Source organism: Chlorocebus sabaeus, chromosome 23 (genome assembly GCF_047675955.1).
Source record: "Chlorocebus sabaeus isolate Y175 chromosome 23, mChlSab1.0.hap1, whole genome shotgun sequence".
Lineage (NCBI taxonomy): Eukaryota > Metazoa > Chordata > Mammalia > Primates > Cercopithecidae > Chlorocebus > Chlorocebus sabaeus.
Genome location: NC_132926.1, coordinates 46,606,424 through 46,625,160, shown reverse-complemented (window position 1 = coordinate 46,625,160; position 18,737 = coordinate 46,606,424). Strand labels below are relative to the sequence as shown.

General features: G+C 48.0%; 2 protein-coding genes across 2 annotated transcripts; both read right to left on the bottom strand.

The window, feature by feature from the left end:
• Positions 1-698: 698 nt before the first annotated feature.
• On the bottom strand, positions 699-1,601 carry DCANP1 (dendritic cell associated nuclear protein 1). Its single transcript, XM_038009983.1, is given in 2 exon segments — positions 699-1,267; positions 1,270-1,601. Coding segments are annotated over 2 exon segments (732 nt in total). The 5' UTR covers positions 1,433-1,601.
• A 1,991-nt stretch (positions 1,602-3,592) lies between these two features.
• Positions 3,593-6,546, bottom strand: TIFAB (TIFA inhibitor). The gene is made up of 2 exons (XM_008014518.3): positions 6,360-6,546; positions 3,593-4,320 (listed from the first exon to the last, which is right to left on the bottom strand). Exon 2 carries the CDS (start codon positions 4,308-4,310, stop codon positions 3,696-3,698), a length of 615 nt encoding a protein of 204 aa, XP_008012709.1. The 5' UTR covers positions 4,311-4,320; positions 6,360-6,546; the 3' UTR covers positions 3,593-3,695.
• Positions 6,547-18,737: the final 12,191 nt, after the last annotated feature.

Here is an 18,737-nt window from a genome sequence, read left to right as displayed (position 1 = left end):
AAGGCCACCAGGAACACAAGAGTCAACAACCCATGGCCTTTGTCTTCAAGGAACTTGAGGTCTCACTGGGCAGACAAGCACGGAGTGAGTGCTCCACCACGGGCCTCCCTTCCTCCAGGCTGTAGCCAGGACTATGCTGTCTAGCGTGTCTGCTGTGACTTCCTCACGGCAGAGCCCCACACTATGGCTGTTTATGGAGCATTTGCATGTTTCCCTCGAGGGGAGGCAGTGTCTCTCATGGACAGCTTGGGAAGATTCACATTCTTCGAAAAGCAGAGGAATGTGAGTGTTAAAATACCTTAAAGGGCAAGGAGGTGATTTCTAGATTTCCAGACAATGTCTCAGAGATTGTAGTGCTCTGGGCTATGCCTGAATGTAACCAGTGTAGCTCCTTTTGTGCCTGCGTGTAGACTGAGTCCATGTGTCCACATGCATTCAGTTCCTCCCACCAAACTGGACAGTGATAGCTAACCCTGTTGACCCTTATGTCTGGGTGCCTTAAATGTGTGATGCCTCAAATTGACCTTCACAATGACTCTAAGGAGGTAAGTACTGTGATCTTCCCCAGTTTCTACAAGAAGAAACTGTGGCACAGGGAGATTCAGAGGGCCCTAGCTTGGAGCAGCGTTCATGTGCACTGTGTGTTCATGTTTAGTGTATGTCTGTGCATACCTGTGTGTGTGCACATGCACACGTGTTCACTCAGATGCATGGGCTGCCCTGCGGTGGGAGCTGAGAGAATGCAGTGGAGGTTGCTGGGAGGAACTCACCCGCCTGCTCCGGTTGTCTGAGCAGGTGAAGGATAGTGATATTAAGTGCGAAGACCAGGCCCTGAAGCCAGCCTGACAGTTTCAGCTGTTAGGAGAAAGTGAGGGTGGGTGCCATGGATCTGACGATATCAGTGATTTTCTACTCAAGAAAAATGAAGTCATGGATGGGCAGAGCTTAACTCTCTTAAAAACTTGGCATAGGGCAAGGTGTGAGTTTCCTGGGGAGACTGTGTGAACTGTGAACAGGTAGAATCTGAAACTACAAGCCAGATGTTTCCTGGCTCCCTCCCGCCTGGTCTGACCTGTCTTCCTTCAGCTGCTGCGCAGTTCATCCTGGGTCCCTGAGGGGCTCGCAGATGCTTCACTCCAAAGATCTCAGTTGCAGAGTCCCCTGTGGAGGAATTGAACTGCCCCCTCTCTCAGGACTCCAGTTGGCAAGGGTTTGCTCCTCCCTGGAGGGGGGAGACCCTCACTGAAACCCTGGAGAGGGCCACTCGGGGCAGCAGCTCATTCCCAAAGTTCTCTGGTGGGGCTGGGGAGTGGCACCCTGGGGACTCTGGGGTTTCCCCACCAGCTCCTCTCTCCAGTCTTTCGTGTCCGGGTGCAGTCTCCAGGCCGTGGCTTCTTGAGTTCTGTATGTGGATTGCTGCTCTATAATACATAGTTGGGGGACCATTTTGGTTGGTGACAGATCACTGCTGCCTTTCATCAGACCAAAGTACACGTGGCTTCTTCTCCTTGCCAGCCCTACCTTGGCATCTCCCATTACACTAACCCTGCCTATTGGACCTTCTGATGCAAGGAACAGATTAAAATCCCCTCCCGGTTGCCCACCAGGTCCATGGCTACAACTAAATCCCTAGTTGGGGCGTCACAGAACACAGGTAAGCCCTTGAGTTCTGGAGCCAGCTTACTGGGGCGTGAGTCTTCCTTACTTCCGTATGGATGGTGAGCCCTCCTCTCTCAGGTCTCACGATAGTAGCTAACCCTTATTTAGTGTGTGCCAGGCACTGACTGAGTGCTTTACAGGTGCCACCTCCTAAGACCCTCATAACTCTAGCAGGTAGTAAGTACTATTATCTTACCCATTTTCCAGAGAGAGAAATAGAGGCAAGAGCAGAATAAGTCACTTGCCCAAGTCACATAGCTACTGATGGTGTGATGTTGGGCAAGATATGTAATGTTTCCGAGTCTCAGTTTCCTCATCTGTAAAGTGCAGTTAATACCATTGTCTGTCTGGGGTGTTATGAGCCTTAAACAGGGTAATACACACAGCACCTAACAGAGTCCTAAGCACATGGTAGGCACTCAACAGGCAAGGCCACTTAACAAGAGTATGTGAGCCCAGCTGGAGGAGAGAGAAAAATACAATGACTATAGCACTAATCACAGTAGTGATCAAATAAGTAATGCACTCCTGAATGCTTGACTTTCCTGAGCACAACGTAAACTCCCTGAGGGAGTTTGCCTTACTCACTTCTGGTTCAGTTCCGTGGCTTTGCACAGATCTGGCACAAGGTGGGTGCTTGGTGAAGGTTTGCTGAATGAATGAGGGACTGCTTTGGGGGTCCAAGGGGTCATTCACAGCATCAGACAGCCCCTTCCTAGCCACCCTGCTCTCTCTGCCTTGTGGCTGTGATCTGAGTGTTTTTGCTTCATCCCTATTGGAGAGGAAGCTTCCCAAGCCAGGGCAAGCCTGGATCTTGCCCACCTCTGTTTTCCTCATAGAGAAGATGTTCAGGGCCTGTGAGTGAAGTTGGACCTCCTTGTAGCTTGCCCTGGGTGCAAAACGATCATCCTCTTGGGCAGAAAACAGAAATTGCTGGCAACTACAGACCCAGGGATTCGAGTCAGCCAGGGGAACAGGGCTGTGCCCTCGGCGCCTCAGATTCCTGGGAGAGTGGTGTCTGGGATCATGGTGACCATGTAGATCCTCCCTGCATCACACCAGTGAATGTTGTTTCTAAACCACACTCTCTCCTTCTCAGCATGGCGTGGCAAGTGGCTGCTCCCCTTGTTCACTGAGAAAATCCTCTCACCTTTGGCGTGCCTGGCTCCTAACGAGTCCCTTATTTGGAAGGAACACCCCCACCCCCATTGGTGTGTGACTCACCCTGAGTGAAATAACTGCTGGGCTGAATTCTTACACAATCCCCCACCCCATCCCCTCATTCCCTGAAGACCTTTGCCCTCAAGTCAGCCAAGGCCTTGATCCAGAAGTGACAGAGAATGGGGAGTGTGAGGATGAGGATGATGACGGGGACAATGAATTTCCAGGCAGGCCCAGCTCCCAGCTCCCATCCTCAGGAAACCCTGAGTCCTGCCTGCATCTTTTCCAGAAATGTGAGTCCCACCTTTCCAATTTCCTCTTACACCTCGTCTATATTTCCCACCCCCACCTCTGCATGACAGCGTGGCGTGCATGTGGCCCATCTGGGGATCAGGGAATCCTATTGGGTGTGCCAGCTTCATGAAATACTTGCAGTTTATTAAACTCAGGCTTTCCTAAGCCCCGCGTGCCTGTGGGTATTTGAAAGCTGAAGGTAACACCAAGCTACCACAAATGTAATTGTTACATGTGTCCACGCATTCCTTTTACAACCTCAAACTCCCGCTCTTAAGCAGCACGCAAAATGAACCACATAAAGTAACTCCTAGTCAGACAAGAGGGGGAAATGTGTGGAAATGCTGAGAGAGGCTCCCCAGAACCCCTCAGGGTCTCTAAAAGTATATGAAGTTCCCATTACTTTGCATAACTCTGGCCACAGAGGGTGCTTCTCCACCCCGGACTGTTTGTTCAGTGTTTGCAGAATTGGTTCATTATGAGCAAGCCAGCCAGCGGGTTTTACTTGTCAAGCTTGCATGATGCTGTTCAAATACTTCAAGTCCTGTTTCATCTAGCAAAGACTTGCTCTAATGGCAGGGCTAGCAGAGTGTACTGTCTGGGGGTTCCCTCTGGAGCTGTATTTCTGTTCCTCCTCCAGGTCTTGGCTGGGGAGGGCTGTCCCAAGTCTGGGAAGGGCCGTGGAGAAACCCCAGGCAACCTGAAGTCTGCTGCCCTAAACCAGGGGGAGGCTGCTCCTGGGAGATGCCTTCCCATTCGTCAGTTTCCTCAGCCTCAGGTCTGTAAATCAGGGGTGAAGGGCTGACATGGAAATAGCAGACAAAGGCCTCCAGGGATGTGCCTTCTTCTACGCGAACCAGCATCTGGATGCCTGAGAAGGAGAGCCTGTTGACGGTACTCAGGGTGACCTGCTCCAGGTACCTCAGCGTCAGCCCATTGACCCACACACAGCCCTTGCGGCTCAGGACCTTGAGGCAGAAGGCCAGCATGGCACTGCCTTTCTCCAGGTAGGGCTCCAGGGACAGGTGACGACGGGAGAGGTGGGGGAGCTGCAGCTGGAGGTGGGCGTCCTGCCCTCGTCCGAGCAACAGAGGGCTGGTGTCATGCTGCAGCCGTGGTGGCACATTGGCAAAGGCAGATGGGCCCAGTGTGGGGTGGTACAGGCTCACTCGCAGGATGGTGAGGGGCTTCTCCATGGATGAAGGCCTGGGAAGATGGAACATGGACACACAGGCTCAGCTTGAGTCAGAGACCTCTCTGGCTCCCTGAGCCCAGACACAGTTGCCCACCTCAGGGGCCCTGTGCCTGTTCATACAATCACTCTGCCCAAGCCAGGATGGAGCCAAGGCTGGAACTGGTGTGGAAGGTCATGAGCTTCGTCTCTCCCATACTCTGAATAGAACGTGCCACCCACTCTCTCTGACTTCTGGATTTCTGTAGTATAGGTATGTCCGTCCTTGTCTATGCAAGGGATCAGGCATGCTGTCTTGCAGGAGGGACACAGAATGGGGAGGCTTAGCCATAGTCTTGGCCACCAGAAAGGCTGCCTAGAAACCCTAGTGAAGAATAAACACAGCTAGCACATTCCAAGTGGTTACTATGGGTACTTGGTGGAAGGCCACTTACAATGACCAGCTTTGTTCCTGCATGGGTTTGAGGAACACAAACTCTGCTATGTCCACCAACGTCATGTGACCCAGGACCTGCCATCACCTTCAACAGGAACCAAGGGTTGAGCAGATTTGAATAACTAATTATACATTCTCTGGGTACCAGGCTTTTGCTCACATTATTTCTCTCCTAAGAAGGTATCTTCTATTCCAAACTCTGCGTCCAAGTACTGCCCATGGTTCAAGGCCCTGCTCAAATGTTACCTCTCCTGTGAAGCTCCCTTCCTTGGGAAAGGTAACCTTTCACTGCCTCTGACTCCCACAACAGGGAGAATCCCCCAGGACACCTGGCCAGCCTTACTCCCCATTCATTCCATCTTTGCATTTCATGCCCAAGTTCTGTGGGCCCTTGTCCTGTCTTCCCTGAGCTCCTCTCTTCCTGTCCCTGAGGCCTCCCGAGGACTGAGTGTGGTCTGGGCTGTGGTTCGTGCTGCCCCACGTCCCACTGCCCCGTACAAATAGGGTTTGGCCACCATAAATGTCCAGGGACACATTTGCCAAGTGGCTGAATGAGAAGCCCACACACACACACACGGTGAAATCACCCAGAGAGACCACAAATGGGATCAGGTCTCAAAGGCTGTACGAGCCTGTTGCAGGTGGCTTGAACCCAATGTCCCTCTAGGTCTTGAACCTTTTAGATGCAGTAGGATAATGGCTGGGACCTTTTAGTCTGATAGTGAGGGCACCCTTTCACTATCAGAGGCCTCAGGGCACCCTCTTTCCCCTAAGGCACAGACACATGTATGTCTCTGTCCACACCCCATCTGGCCATAGTCTGAAGAAAGCCTCTCTTTTTTCTTTTCTTTTTTTCTTTTCTTTTTTTCTTTCTTTCTTTTTTTTTTTTTTTTTTTTTTTTGAGATGGAGTCTCGCCCTGTCACCCAGGCTAGAGTGTAAGTGGCATGATCTCAGCTCATGGTAGCCTCCGTCCTCCAGGTTCAAGGGATTCTCCTGCCTCAGCCTCCCGAGTAAGTGGGATTACAGGTGCCCGCCACCACGCCCAACTAATTTTTTTATTTTCAGTAGAGACAGGGTTTCACCATGTTGGTCAGGCTAGTCTCAAACTCCTGCCCTCAGGTGATCTGCCCGCCTCAGCCTTCCAAAGGGCTGGGATTACAGGCATGAGCCACCACGCCTGGCCAGAAAGCCTTTTCTTGAGGTGTGGGATACAGGCTGAGCCTAGGACAAGTGGGCTGGGCAACCATGCTGTCAGGCCTGGCTGGAAACTCAAGAGTTCACTCCCAGAAACTAATCTCATGGCCCAGAGACCCTGAAAGAATTCCTTAGGAAGAAAGATTCATTGTTGCTCTGTGGCCTTACTCTCTGCTCCACTGAACCACCCAGAGCTAACAGAAATCTCCCACCAAAGAGGAGCCCATCCATGAGAGGCTGTCCTGTGTCTTTTGGATCCCAGGTGTTCTGGGGAAACAGAAACCCAGCCCTACAAATCCAGCCTTTGGGATGAGGCAGGAGGAAGACACTCCAGAGTGTGTGTCTCGGGGGAAGCCCTCCTCCCAGACCCACCAGGCCTTCCCTTCTCCCCATGGGTTCAAGTCCCTCTGGCTTCCACTTACCTTATTGCCAGGGCACATCTGACTCTAGTCCTGCAGCTGTGAGCTCTTGGGAGCGAGCAGGCTGGTTTGGGTAGGGCTGGGGAGGGCTCTCACGGCTATGGTTCAGGAACATGACAGAACACACTTCAGTTTTGTTGCAGTCTTCCTTTTTCCCTTTAGGAAAGAAAATAGAAGTGTAATTTTTCATTGCAGAAGTGCTATTCCACTGCTGAGAGTTTGAGAAACCCCAGCGTGGGGCCCCTTCTGAGATAGATGGCGTGCCTTCCTGGGTTTCAGTTCTGCCAGCCTCTCCTACCCCACCCCCAGGGACCTTAGGACTTGCACCCAGGGTATCTGCAAAGTTCCTCTCCACCTGCCAGTAGGATGGGGTCAAAGCAGCCCAGGCATGTTAGAAAAAAAGAGCCTTTTGGGACAGAGGGCTACTGGACGGGAGAGCCCCCCTGAGTGTGGGAGAATGAGGAGAGCATTCTGGCTGGATAGAAGTTGGCCAAGGAAACTGTAGGTAACATGGCACTTCCCTGAGGGTCTCAGGAGAGGGCAGAGCCTGGGGACGGGGAGGATGGAGAGGGCAGTAAATGGCCACTCGTAGAAGATGGTCTCTCCTGCAGAACAGTGAGAAGGCGGTCTCTGGTGCCCACTCCCCATTGCCTGAGCTATGCTTGTTTGCATGCAGTTTGGAAGGGGTGAAAATGGTCGCATGTCCAGCACTGAGGGCTCTGGCTGTCCTGGAAGTGGCTAAATGTGAAGGTGCTAACCCTTTACATGGCCCAGAAATCCTTAGTTCACCAGTGTGTTCAAGTCACCTGCATTATCTCCTGGGAGTTTTATAGTTCTATACATACATTTTAATTTTTATGACACATGTAAGGTTTGTGTCTAGATTTTTTTTTTTTTTTTTTGCTTATAGATGTTCAGTTGTCTCAGCACCATTTTCTGAAAAGACCGTTTTTTTTTTTTCAGTGTTTTCTCTTCACTTCTTTGTCAAAGATTGGTTGACTGTATTCATGTGGGTTTATTTCTGGGCTATCTACTTTGTATCATTGATCTATTCGTCTGTTTTTTCACCAATATCATACTGTCTTGATTGCTGCAGCTTTGTAGTAAGTCTTGAAGTTGGGTACTGCCAGTCCTTCAGTTCTGTTCTTCTCTTTCAATTTTGTCTTGGCTCTTTTGAGTTGTCTCTCCATATAAACGTTAGAATCAGTTTGTTAATAGCCACAAAATAACTTGCTGGGATTTTAATGAGACTGCATCAAATCTATCAATAAAGGAGGGAAGAACTGACATCCTGACAGTATTGAATCTTCCTATTCATGAACATGGGATATCTCTCTGTTTATTCAGTTCTTTGATTTCCTTCATCATAGTTTCATGGGTTTCCTCATATAGATCTTGTACATGTTTTGTTAGGTTTATACAGAAATATTTCTTTTTGAATATTAATGGAAATGGCATTGTGTTTTTTATTCCAAATTCCACTTGTTCATTGTTGGCACACAGGAAAGTAATAATTTTATGTATTAATCTTGTATCCTGCAATTGTCCTTTAATCACTTACTGGTTCCAGGAGCTTTTTTTGTCAATTCCTTTGGATTTTTTACATGGACAATTATGTCATGTGCAAATAAAGACAGTTTTTTTTCTTCCTTCCCAATATGTATACCTTTTTTTCCCTTTTATTCTTACTTCATTGGTTAAAACTTGTTGGTTAAATGACGTTGAAAAAGAATACTGAGAGGGGACATCCTTGTCTTGTTCCTGATCTTAGTGGAAAAATTTCTGGTTTCTTATCAGTAAGAGTATGATGTTAACTGTAGGATTTTTGCAAATGTTCTTTTTCAAATTGAGAATGTTTTCATTTATTCCTAGTTTGTTGAAGATATTTTGCTCTAAAGTAACTGACAACCTAGAATTCCATACCCAGATAAAGAATACTTCAGAAATAAAGATGACATGAAGTCATTTTCACCCAAAAACTGAAGAATTTGTCAACAGTACACATACCCTAAATTCTAGTGTTCTTCAGACAGAAGAAAAGTAGTCCCAAATGAAAGCATAGAAATGCAGAAGAAAATGAAGAGCAATGGAACTGGATATATTCATACAAATCAAAGTAATGTTAACCATATGAAAAATAATAATGATGACATTTTATTTTTGAAACTTTTATTTTAGTTTCAGGGATATATGTGAAAGTTTGTTACATAGGTAAACTTGTGTCATGGGGTTTTGTTGCACAGATTATTTCATCACCCAGGTATTAAGCCCAGTACCCAATAGTTATCTTTCTGCTCCTCTCCCTCCTCCCACTCTCTACCCTCAAGAAGATCCCAGCATCTGTCGTTTTCTTCTTTGTGTTCATGAGTTCTCATCATTTAGCTCCCACTTACAAGTGAGAACATGTAGTATTTGGTTTTCTGTTCCTGTGTTAGTTTGCCAATAGGATGATGGCATTTTAAAACGTGTTTAGAATATATGTATAATTACATGACAACAATAACATCAAAAGTGGGAGGGGTAAAAATGTAATTATAGTGTCCCAAGGTCCTTGCATTGTCCAGGATGCAATAAAACTACAATTTAAGGTAGACACTAATAAGTCAAAGATGCATGATATAATCTCTAGGATAATCAATAAAAGAATAAGAATGTGTTAGTGACAAGCTAATAGATGGGAAGTGGAGTGATACATTATCAATGACAATGAAGACTGAGAAGGCTTGGAAAGGCACAGTGGAATAGGGAGGACATCCAGGTAGGGAGGGTGAGGACAGCCCCAGACCAGGCCTGCAGCTGGGTTAGGTAAAATTGAAGGGGAGAAGAAGGGCTCTGGCACTGACTCTTCCTGGGCAGACACTGAAGCATTCCAGTAGCTCACCTCCTGCCTTCCTCTAGGCCGAGGCACTTGAGACCCTTCAGCATGGTGGCCTTGGAGGCTGTTTCCTCTAAGGGTTTCTGACTCTGCTCTTCTCCCGGGGGTAGGCTGCTACTCTGGAGGCCTCACTGGTTACACCTGGGCCTTTTCTGACCACCCTGAGATCCTCAGGGCCAGATGCTCAAATAACTGACCTGGAAGCTCAGCAAAGGGAAGTGACCAGCCAAGGTTACAGAGTAAATCTGTAGCACAGCTGGGTGAGGACTTAGGTGAGCTGACTCCCAGTCCTCAGGCCTAGCCACAATACACCTCCACAGTCCAGATAGCTTGATAGCTGTGCCACATACTCCCTCTGGGTCATACTTGGGGCCAGTCTTATGGGTCTGGAAACAAGTGTGGCTCCTGGTTCCTCAATAGCAAGTTGAGCAGAGAGGTGGGGGGTCTGGGGGGAGGGCAGTGAGGGGCAGGGCTAGCCCCCAGAGCCACAAGATGTTTGGTAGCAAACCAAGCAAGACAGGTGACTGAAGCTCAGTGAAGTCCCCATCATGGTCTTTGCATGTCTCCAATTGCCTTTTCTTGTATCCTTCCCCCATCCCCTGTATCCTGGCTCTTCCTGGTACTGGGGAAGGGTGGGGAGCAAAGCTCAGATCACTGAGAAAATCCTCTTCTGACAATTCTTGGGGACATGCTATGACTCCTTCTCTAGGACTTGCTATGACTCCTATGGAAGGCAGTAGTAACCTAAAGGAGTGGTTCTAAGAGCATGCCAGACCTGCTGTTTGCTCTGTGCAGGAGAGAAGCCAAGTACAGGCAAGGCAGCTAGAATGACCAAAACCCCAAATGGCCACTCCAAGGCAAGAAAGAAACCATGTGCAGGCTGGGCAGCTAGACTTGATCCTGAGCCTCTTGCTGGCACCACAACCCTACTCAGTGCAGTGATAGACAATGATTGACTGAAAATGCGAATGGCTACTCCAAGGCACTTCAAGGGCTGCAAAGGCATATGGACGGGGCTGAGCCTACTGTGTGAAGGGGGTTGGACATGTTCCAGAGCCTTTCCTCTTATCAGTCTCCCTAGTCCAAAGATCACCTGGCCTGCTGAGTGTCCCTAGACCCTGGGAAAGGGCCTCATCTTTGGGGCTCCAGTCTGGGCAAGACCTCAGTGATCCCTGGATATTTCTGCCCACCAGCAGAGTAAGGTAGTGGGCAGAAGTTTGGTAGGGAGCTTTGTCATCCCTAGATATGTGACCTCAGGCAAGTCCTATCTCCTCCCTGGGCCTGTTTTCCTCCCATTGCCTTCTGTTGCAATTGTGAGTCATGAGGGGAGGGCTACGTCCATGCTCACAGCCCTGGTGTGGGAGGGTGACTGGGCAGAGGACATGTGTTCATGGTGCCTGTGTCCTTAATAACTTGGGTCACAGCAGTTTCCAACCAGAAAGAGAACTGAAACAACCAGGGAATTCCCTGGCAAGGAGAAGTCCTGCCCAGGCTGCATCCTTTAGAAGCCAGGAGAAATGCCCCAGGTTTGTGGGAAGGAGTATGCATACACAGTGTTGGTTGTTGGCTTACTGGAGGTGGATAGGAGCTGGAAGTCTCACAAAGGGAGAGTGAGAGCCCAGAAGGGCTGGGGAAGTGCCGGTTTCACTCAGCCTGGCCGCCTTGGCTAGGACAGTCTCTGGTTGGGTGTTGGGCATCTGGTGTTGGGATCCTGGGGCATATTACATCAGTCAGCAAATGTCCCCCATCATGTGCTCAGGGATGGCTCAAGGACAGAACAATTGCCTCCCCAGGCAACCCCTGAAACTCCCACCTCCGGGGCTTTCTCCAACATTAGACCAATGGGGTTTCTGCTGCCAGATGGATTCAGGTCTGACTGAGGCTTTGCTCCTACGTGTAACAACTCAAGCAAGTTATGCAGCCTTTCTGCACCTCAGTTTTCTGCTCTGTAAAATGGGGACAAATTGCTGTTGCTGTGAGGACTCGAGATACGTGGAAAGTGCCAAGCATGCGGCGAGAATAGATAAGTGAGAACTGCTCTTAGTAGAACCCTTGGCGGTAGAGTAAAAATGCACCCTGGGGACAGGGGCTGTCAGAGGAGACTTAACAACGCACACACAAAACCTAAGTTTTCAGACAGCTCCTGTTTTTGCTTAAAATAAGCATGGCTTTAGAGTTGAATTCCTAATGTGCATGAGTTTCCCATAAATTCCATTTTAGATTATAATAAAGTAAAAGGAATTCTCCAAGTAATTGCTGGGACCTGTGTCCTTGACGTCCAGGAAGGCTCTCCATCTCACAAATGAGGAAGCTGGGGCTCAGAGCAGGTAGTTGACTTGCTACCTGGTCATCCTTCTGGGAAGTTTCAGAGCCAGGATTTGAACACAGTCTCTGAGACTCTTGGGCTTAACCATGAAGCTTTCAGGCCTCAAAGATAGGGGGTCTCTGGAGTCCAGCTGCCTGGCCTTCTCAAAATGTGTGCTCCAGCCCGCTGGCCACCAGTAACACTCAGCGGAGAGTGCTTGGTTCCAGCACTAGCAAGCTAACGTGGCTGCCCGCTGAGTCCTGACGGCCTGTGGCCACCAGGTGGCAGCATCACTAAACCCACTGATCCTCTCTTGGGTCCCAAGAGGGAGGATAGTTTGAAAGGTTGGGGAAGCCATGGCAGGAGGTGGCGCTGGAGGAGGCAGGGGGGTCCTCCTTTCTCTGACTCAAAATGCCCTAAATGGACCCCAGGTGCATCCACACCCAATCCTCTCCCACTCATAATGAGCATGGAGCTAAAAGTAGGAGTCAGCAGAGGCAAGGGAAGCAGCCATCGTAGTCATGGGCGCCAGGACAGGAGGCTCAGAGAGGTGAAGCAACCCGCCCGAGGATGCAGATTGCATGCCTGCAGAGCGAGGATGCACAGCCACTACCTGTCACATCCTCCCCAGAGAGAGGGACCCAGTGGGGAAATGCACCCCAAGGCTCAGCCCCGGCTGACCTGGTACATGGGAGGCTCTCAGCATGTGGATGCAGCTGTTGTCACTGTGACCATCAGGACAGAATGCCGCACCCTGCTCCAACCAGGCCCTCAGGGAAGAGAAAGAGCCTTGGTAACTCCGAGGGATGGGGGTTGCCATACACATGACTGTGGACCCCAGGAGGGAGACCTAACCCACCAGGGGTGGGAGGGGTCACCGGGGAAGTCCTCTTGGAGGAGGATAAGCTGGTACTGGCTCCTGTAGATGACTAGGAGTTGTCCAGCTGGCACTGCTGGGATGTGGGATGGTGCCCGGTGGAGGGAGGTCCTGCTTCTGGAAAGGCTCTGCCTTGCCGCCCTTTCCTAGTAAAAATGGTGACCACAGTCAGGGTGTGTTTGAATTTGAAAACAACAGTAAAGTCCCACTTAGTGACTCCTTGCTGTGTTCTGGCAAAACCCTTGTAGGAGTTACCTTGTTGAATCACCACTACAACTCCAAGATAGATTCTGGTGGTAATCTTGTTTCACAAATAAGAAAACTGAGGCACAGCTAGGGAAGCAGCTTACTCATGATAATCCAGATTTGATCCCCAAATCCAGATTTGAGAGCTGTGTCTCAAACCCAGATTTGATCCCCAAATCCTTATCCTCTCCTGTGCTCCACGGCCACCTTAAGGGGCAAGCCCTTTCCCCACCTCCTTCTGCTAATGGAGCTGGAGTGGTAATTACTTGGGATTTGACCAACTCTACCAGGCTCTGGCCTGAGCCCCAGCGGGAAGCATATGGCTATCGAGGTGGTGCTTACTGATGCATTCCCCTTCAGAGTGCTGGCTAGGCCTCCTTGCAGAGGTGGGGCTGGCCAGCAGGACCTGTGTGGCCTCTACTTGCCAAGGAGCCAGGGATGGTGGGGGGAAGAATCTCTAGGAGCTGCTGCCATCCCAGCCCAGACTCCCTCCCCTATTCTAGGTTTCATTACTAAGCCCAATTTCATTATAGTGCCAAATTGCTAATCTATGTCAATTTCACTATTAATAAATGCCAAATCCAATAATGACTGGAGCCCTGACTAATGCCTGGGGTAGGCCTGGGGAGGGGATGCCTGGGAATTCTCACAGGAATGCTTGACTTTTACCTTGGGTTGGGGAGGTCAGGCCACAGGATACTGGTACCCTTTAGCCCAGCAATGGGCTCATACCTCCTTTTGTCTACTGAGCTAAAGAGGAGACCCTCAGGCTGCCTGAGGAGCAGGGACTTGGAAGAAGGGGAGGCATCCTACTGCCCTGCCCTGAGGGCGGTTTCCTCTACCTTCACCCACAGCATCCAGACCAGCAGAGGGGCCAGAGGGCAGGAAGGAGCCCTCACAGAGAGCCTAGCTCCGCCTCCTCCATGGAACGTACTTTGTGGCAGTGGCTTTACCTCTCCAGGTCTCAGTTTCCTCAACTATAGAATGAGGATAATTGTGCCTGCACAATCTCCCTTGCCTTATAGCCAACATCTCCACTAAACACTTTGAAAGGGGTTCACTCTCCCTTGGTCAAGAGGATTTGCAAAGAGCTTTTTTCTTTTTCAGTCAAAAACTTGGATTGAAGAAGCAGCTTGGGTTTATTTAAAGGACTCAGCTGGCCAGGAAACATGGTCTCAACATAACATAACACACATTGAACATGGGCTTTTCATTTTTAAGTAGGGTGAAGCCTGGCATAAGTGCATTTTACTAAAATTTAGGAATAAGGCATATTCTGGAATTCGTGTGTCTTCAGAGGCAGATTTCTAACACACCATGCAAGCAAACCGTTTGTGTGGAGAGTTAGGTGGTTCCAGGCCTGTAAGTACTGGGTACAGATCTGAAAGTAGGAGGAGAAGAAACAGCTGGTCTCTCTGCAAATAGTACGTTTTTGTTTCAGTATGGTAAAATATACATAATACAACATTTACCATTTTAACCATGGTTAAGTGTGCACTTTAGTGGTATTAAGTACATTTGCATTGTTGTACAATCCCCAGAAGTTTTTCATACCCATTAAACAACTTCCCACTCCCCCTACTTCTGGTGACTACCATTCTGCTTTCTATGAGTTTGACTAGATACCTCAGGCAACAAAAGTTAAAAACAGATGAATAGGACTCTATCAAAATTAAAAACTTTTGCATCCAAGGACACAATCAACACAGTGAAAAGACACCCATCTATGGAATAGGAGAAAATATGTCATAGACTTTATACATGTAAAATATAATTGGAATCATACAGTATTTGTCCTTTTGTGACTGGTTTATTTAACTGAGCAGAACATCGTTAAGATTCACCTATATTGTAGCATGTATCAGAATTTCATCTCTTTTCAAGGCTGAATAATATTCCTTTGTATGTCTGGACCACATTTTGCTTATCCTTTCATCCATTAATGGGCACTTGGGTTATTTCTACCTTTTGGCTATCACGAATAATGTTATGCACATGGGTATACAAATATCTGTTTGAGTTTGAGTCCCTGCTTTCAGTTCTTTTGGGTATATATCCACAAGTGGAATTACTGGATCATATGATAATTCAATCATTAATTTTTTTTAGGACTTTGGGAGGCCAAGGTGGGCAGATCACTTAAGCTCAGGAGTCTGAGACTAGCCTGGGCAACATGGTGAAATCCCCTCTACAAAAAAATAAATATAAAAATTTGCCGGGCATGGTAGCATGTGCCTGCAGTCCCAGCTACTTGAAAGGGGCTAAGGCAGGAGGATCACCTGAGCCCAGGATTCGAGGCTGCAGTGAGTCGAGATCATGCCACTGCACTCCAGCTTGGGTGACAAAGCAAAACACTCTCTCTCTCGAAAAAAAATTGTTTTCCATAGTGGCTGCAGCATTTTACAGCCCCACCAACAATGCACAAGGGTTCCAACTTCTTGATATCCTCATCAACACTTGTTATTTTCTGTTTTTATTTTTTGGACAGTATACTAAAGGGTATAAGGTGATATCTGATTGTGGTTTAGATTTGCATTTCCCTAATGATTAGTCATGTTGCACATCTTTTCATATGCTTGCTGGTAATTGCATATCTTCTTTGGAGAAATATCTATTCAAGTCCTTTACCTATTTTCTAATTAGGCTATTTTGTTATTGTTTTTGAGTTGGGGAAGTTCTTTAGATATTTTAAATATTAACCCTTTATCAGATCAGTGAATTGCAAATATTTTCTCCTTTCCGTCAGTTGCCTTTTCACTATGTTGATTGTGTCCTTTGACACACAAAAGTTTTTAATTTGGATAAAGTTCTATTTATCTATTTTTAACTTTTTTTTGCCTGTGCTTTTGGTGTCATTTTTAACCAGGAAATTATTACTAAATATAATATCATGAAGCTTTCCCTCTGTGTTTTCTTCTAGGTATTTTATGGTTTTAGGTCTTTAATGCATTTTGAGATAATTTTTGTATATGGTGCAAGGTAAGTGCTGTGGTTTGAATGTTTGTGTCCCCCCAAAGTTCATATATTGAAATCTTAACCCCCAAAGTGATGGTATTGTTGATAGGAGGTGGAGCCCTTAGAAGGTGATTAGATTAGTGCCGTTATAAAGGAGACCACAGGGAGCTCACTAGTCCTTCCACCCTGTGAGACTGCAGTGAGAAGTTGCCATCTATGAGCCAGCAAGTTGGCCCTCACTAGAAACAAAATCTTCCAGTACTTTTACCTTCTTTTCTTATATCTCCGGAGGCTGGGACGGCAGAAAAAGGAAAACAAGCTAGGTGATGAAGGTCTTTTGTTTTCCTGTCTCTGCTGTTCCTAGCCTCTGGAACTGTAAGAAATAAATTTCTCTTGTCTCTAAGTCACCCAATTTATGGGAGTCCAAATGGACTAAGTAAGGGTGCAACTTCATTCTTTTGCATGTAGATATCCAGTTTCCCTACAAATAGTTATCAAGTTTATAATTGAAAATCACAATTTACCATATTTGACTATATTTGGTTGAGTAGAATATTTTACATACCTTAGTTACAATGCAAAATAAAAGCATTCAAATTCACCTTGCAGGTTTTATTAATTTTATATTCCCATTTTTATATTGTTTAATAGGCATACTCTTTTTTTTTTTTTTTTGAGACAGAGTCTCACCCTGTCGCCCAGGCTGGAGTGAAACGGCACAAGCTCGGCTCACTGCAACCTCCACCTCTCAGGTTCAAACGGTTCTCCTGTTTCAGCATCCCAAGTAGCTGGGATTACAGGCACCCGCCACCACGCCTAGCTATTTTTTGTATTTTTAGTAGAGACGGGGTTTCACCATGTTGGCCAGGCTGGTCTCAAACTCCTGACCTCCTGATCTGCCTGCCTCGGCCTCCCAAAGTGCTGGGATTACAGGCGTGAGCCACCGCACCAGCAATCCACACTCAGCAGTGTGGATTGTTTGTAACAATATAAATCTCAGGGAAGCGTTAATGAGAGGATGGATGCCTCTTCTATGCCACGAGCTCCCCGCCAGGGCTTCTGCCATTCACTGCCCATGAACTGAATTCTGTGCCACTCGCTCACTGAACTTTCCCAAGTGTTCTTGGTGTCACATATTTTGAGGGCAAGGGTTATGTGATTATTATGTTTTTTTCCCCCCAGCATGGACTTCTACATAAAGCTGTAGCCAGACCATCACCACGAAACACCGTTTGTGATGAGTTTGGGTCGCAGACTCAAAGCCCGCGAGCAAAGTTCTACGTTCCCAATACGGTAGATGCACAAAACCCAGAGGGTCCATGGCGTTTCTGGACTTTTGTATTTGCTCCTCATTTAAAACTCTTTCCAGAAGGCTGATTCATTATGATGCTGGCTAATACCCACAGGAACACTGAGCTCCACTGTGGGAGCCTGAGGGGCCTGTGCTGCCCATGCAGAGTGTCTACCGCCTCCCACTGCCTCTAACACCTTCAAGCCATCTCCCGAATCTGGAATAGTCATCGTGAGCTGGAGGCTTCCTCAGAAGAACCCTAAAATCAAGGGGGAATCTGGTGTCAAGAAAAATAGCCCAGCCCAGCTTCACAGCTGTGTGAGCCTCCAATGCACCCCAGGAAGCTGCCATTGCCATGGGTAGCACAACCTGGCTTGATTTTGCCAAAACAAAGGAAAATCCCTGCAGCAATTTCTGTGAATCTGTTTTGCAAAATTAAATTGTCGGCTTTTAATTCCCCTATACCAGTTTTAAAAAATTGGAATTTAAAATCCAGTGAATGACAGAAACCTCATTTTGGAGTAGATGACAGACCCCACGTGACCTGGGGTCTGGGGTAGAGAAGTGAGATGCTGGGACCTTCCAGGGAGTGGCAGCTTTAGGCTCCCTAGGCTTTGGGGCTCCTGGACCATCCCCATGTGTACATGTGCTCTGAACCCATGGGACTGATAGATGACCACGAACAGAACAGCAGCGAGGCAGGAGCCTGAGGCTTGACAGATTTCAGCTTCAAGACTCTGCCCCACATGCCTCTGAAGCCAAATCCTATGTGTTTGTTTGTGTTTCCCGTGGGGCTCCTGGATCTCTTCCCAAGGAGGAGGCTGGGCCCAGAGAGACCCCAGCTTCCTCTGCACCCAGCCCTGGGCGGCTCTGCACCAGTAGGACAAGTGCCATGGGAGGAGTCCTGGTGAGCTGCAAAATCACCCCTGGGGGTGGAGGAGGGCTTCCTTGAGGAGCTGATGCCAATGCGGAGTCTTGAAGAACAGGTAGGAGTGACTAAGTTGATAAGGAGAAGAGGGCATTCCAAGAGGGGGACCTGCCCGTGCAAAGGAGCAGAAGTGTGAGAGAGCCAGTGACCCCAGAAGACTACAAGGAATTGGATCAGGCTACTTATTCCTAAGCTGTTGCAGAGGTACTTGGAGTTTCTGCTGTATTAGCCCTGAGCCCTCTTGGGTCTTCCCTCCAGTCTCTCCCCCGACTCCACCAAAGCCCTAGAGGACAGATGATGTGGCATGTTGACCTTCATCACCTAATTTGTTTTCCTGTCTCTGCTGTCCTGAGTGTCCTACATCTTAGGGCACAGCCACAGTCCCTCATAAAAAATATGCAGTCACTGCCCCCAGGACATGGGATGCCACCAAACTAAGGAGGCCAAGTGTCCAGCTGTAAGCTTGGGATATATCACATCTAGAGAACCTGAAACCTGGGTCCTTTGGGAGGCCATGTGGCTCAGTGGCCAAGATCATGGGCTCTGGGGTCAGGGAGACTGAGTTCCAATCCCCGCACCACCTCTCATGAGCCAAGGGAATTGGGCAAGTCATTTAACCTCATGGAGCCACAGTTTCTCTTTGCAAAATGTCGACAGAATAAAGATTAAATGAGATTGTGCTTCTAAAGCACAGAACATGGAGCCTGTTAGAGTGAGAGCTTAACCCATTTATGCCCGAGGTTGCAATTTTTTGAATTTTTGCAATCAGACCTTGGTAATGACCTTGAGCAGTAGGATATAGATAATTCCCACATGCCTAGTGTTCCAATAATGGAACACTAGGAATAAGTGGGTCAATAGTACGTTGGTGCAAATGTAATTGTGGTTTCGCCATTACTTTCAA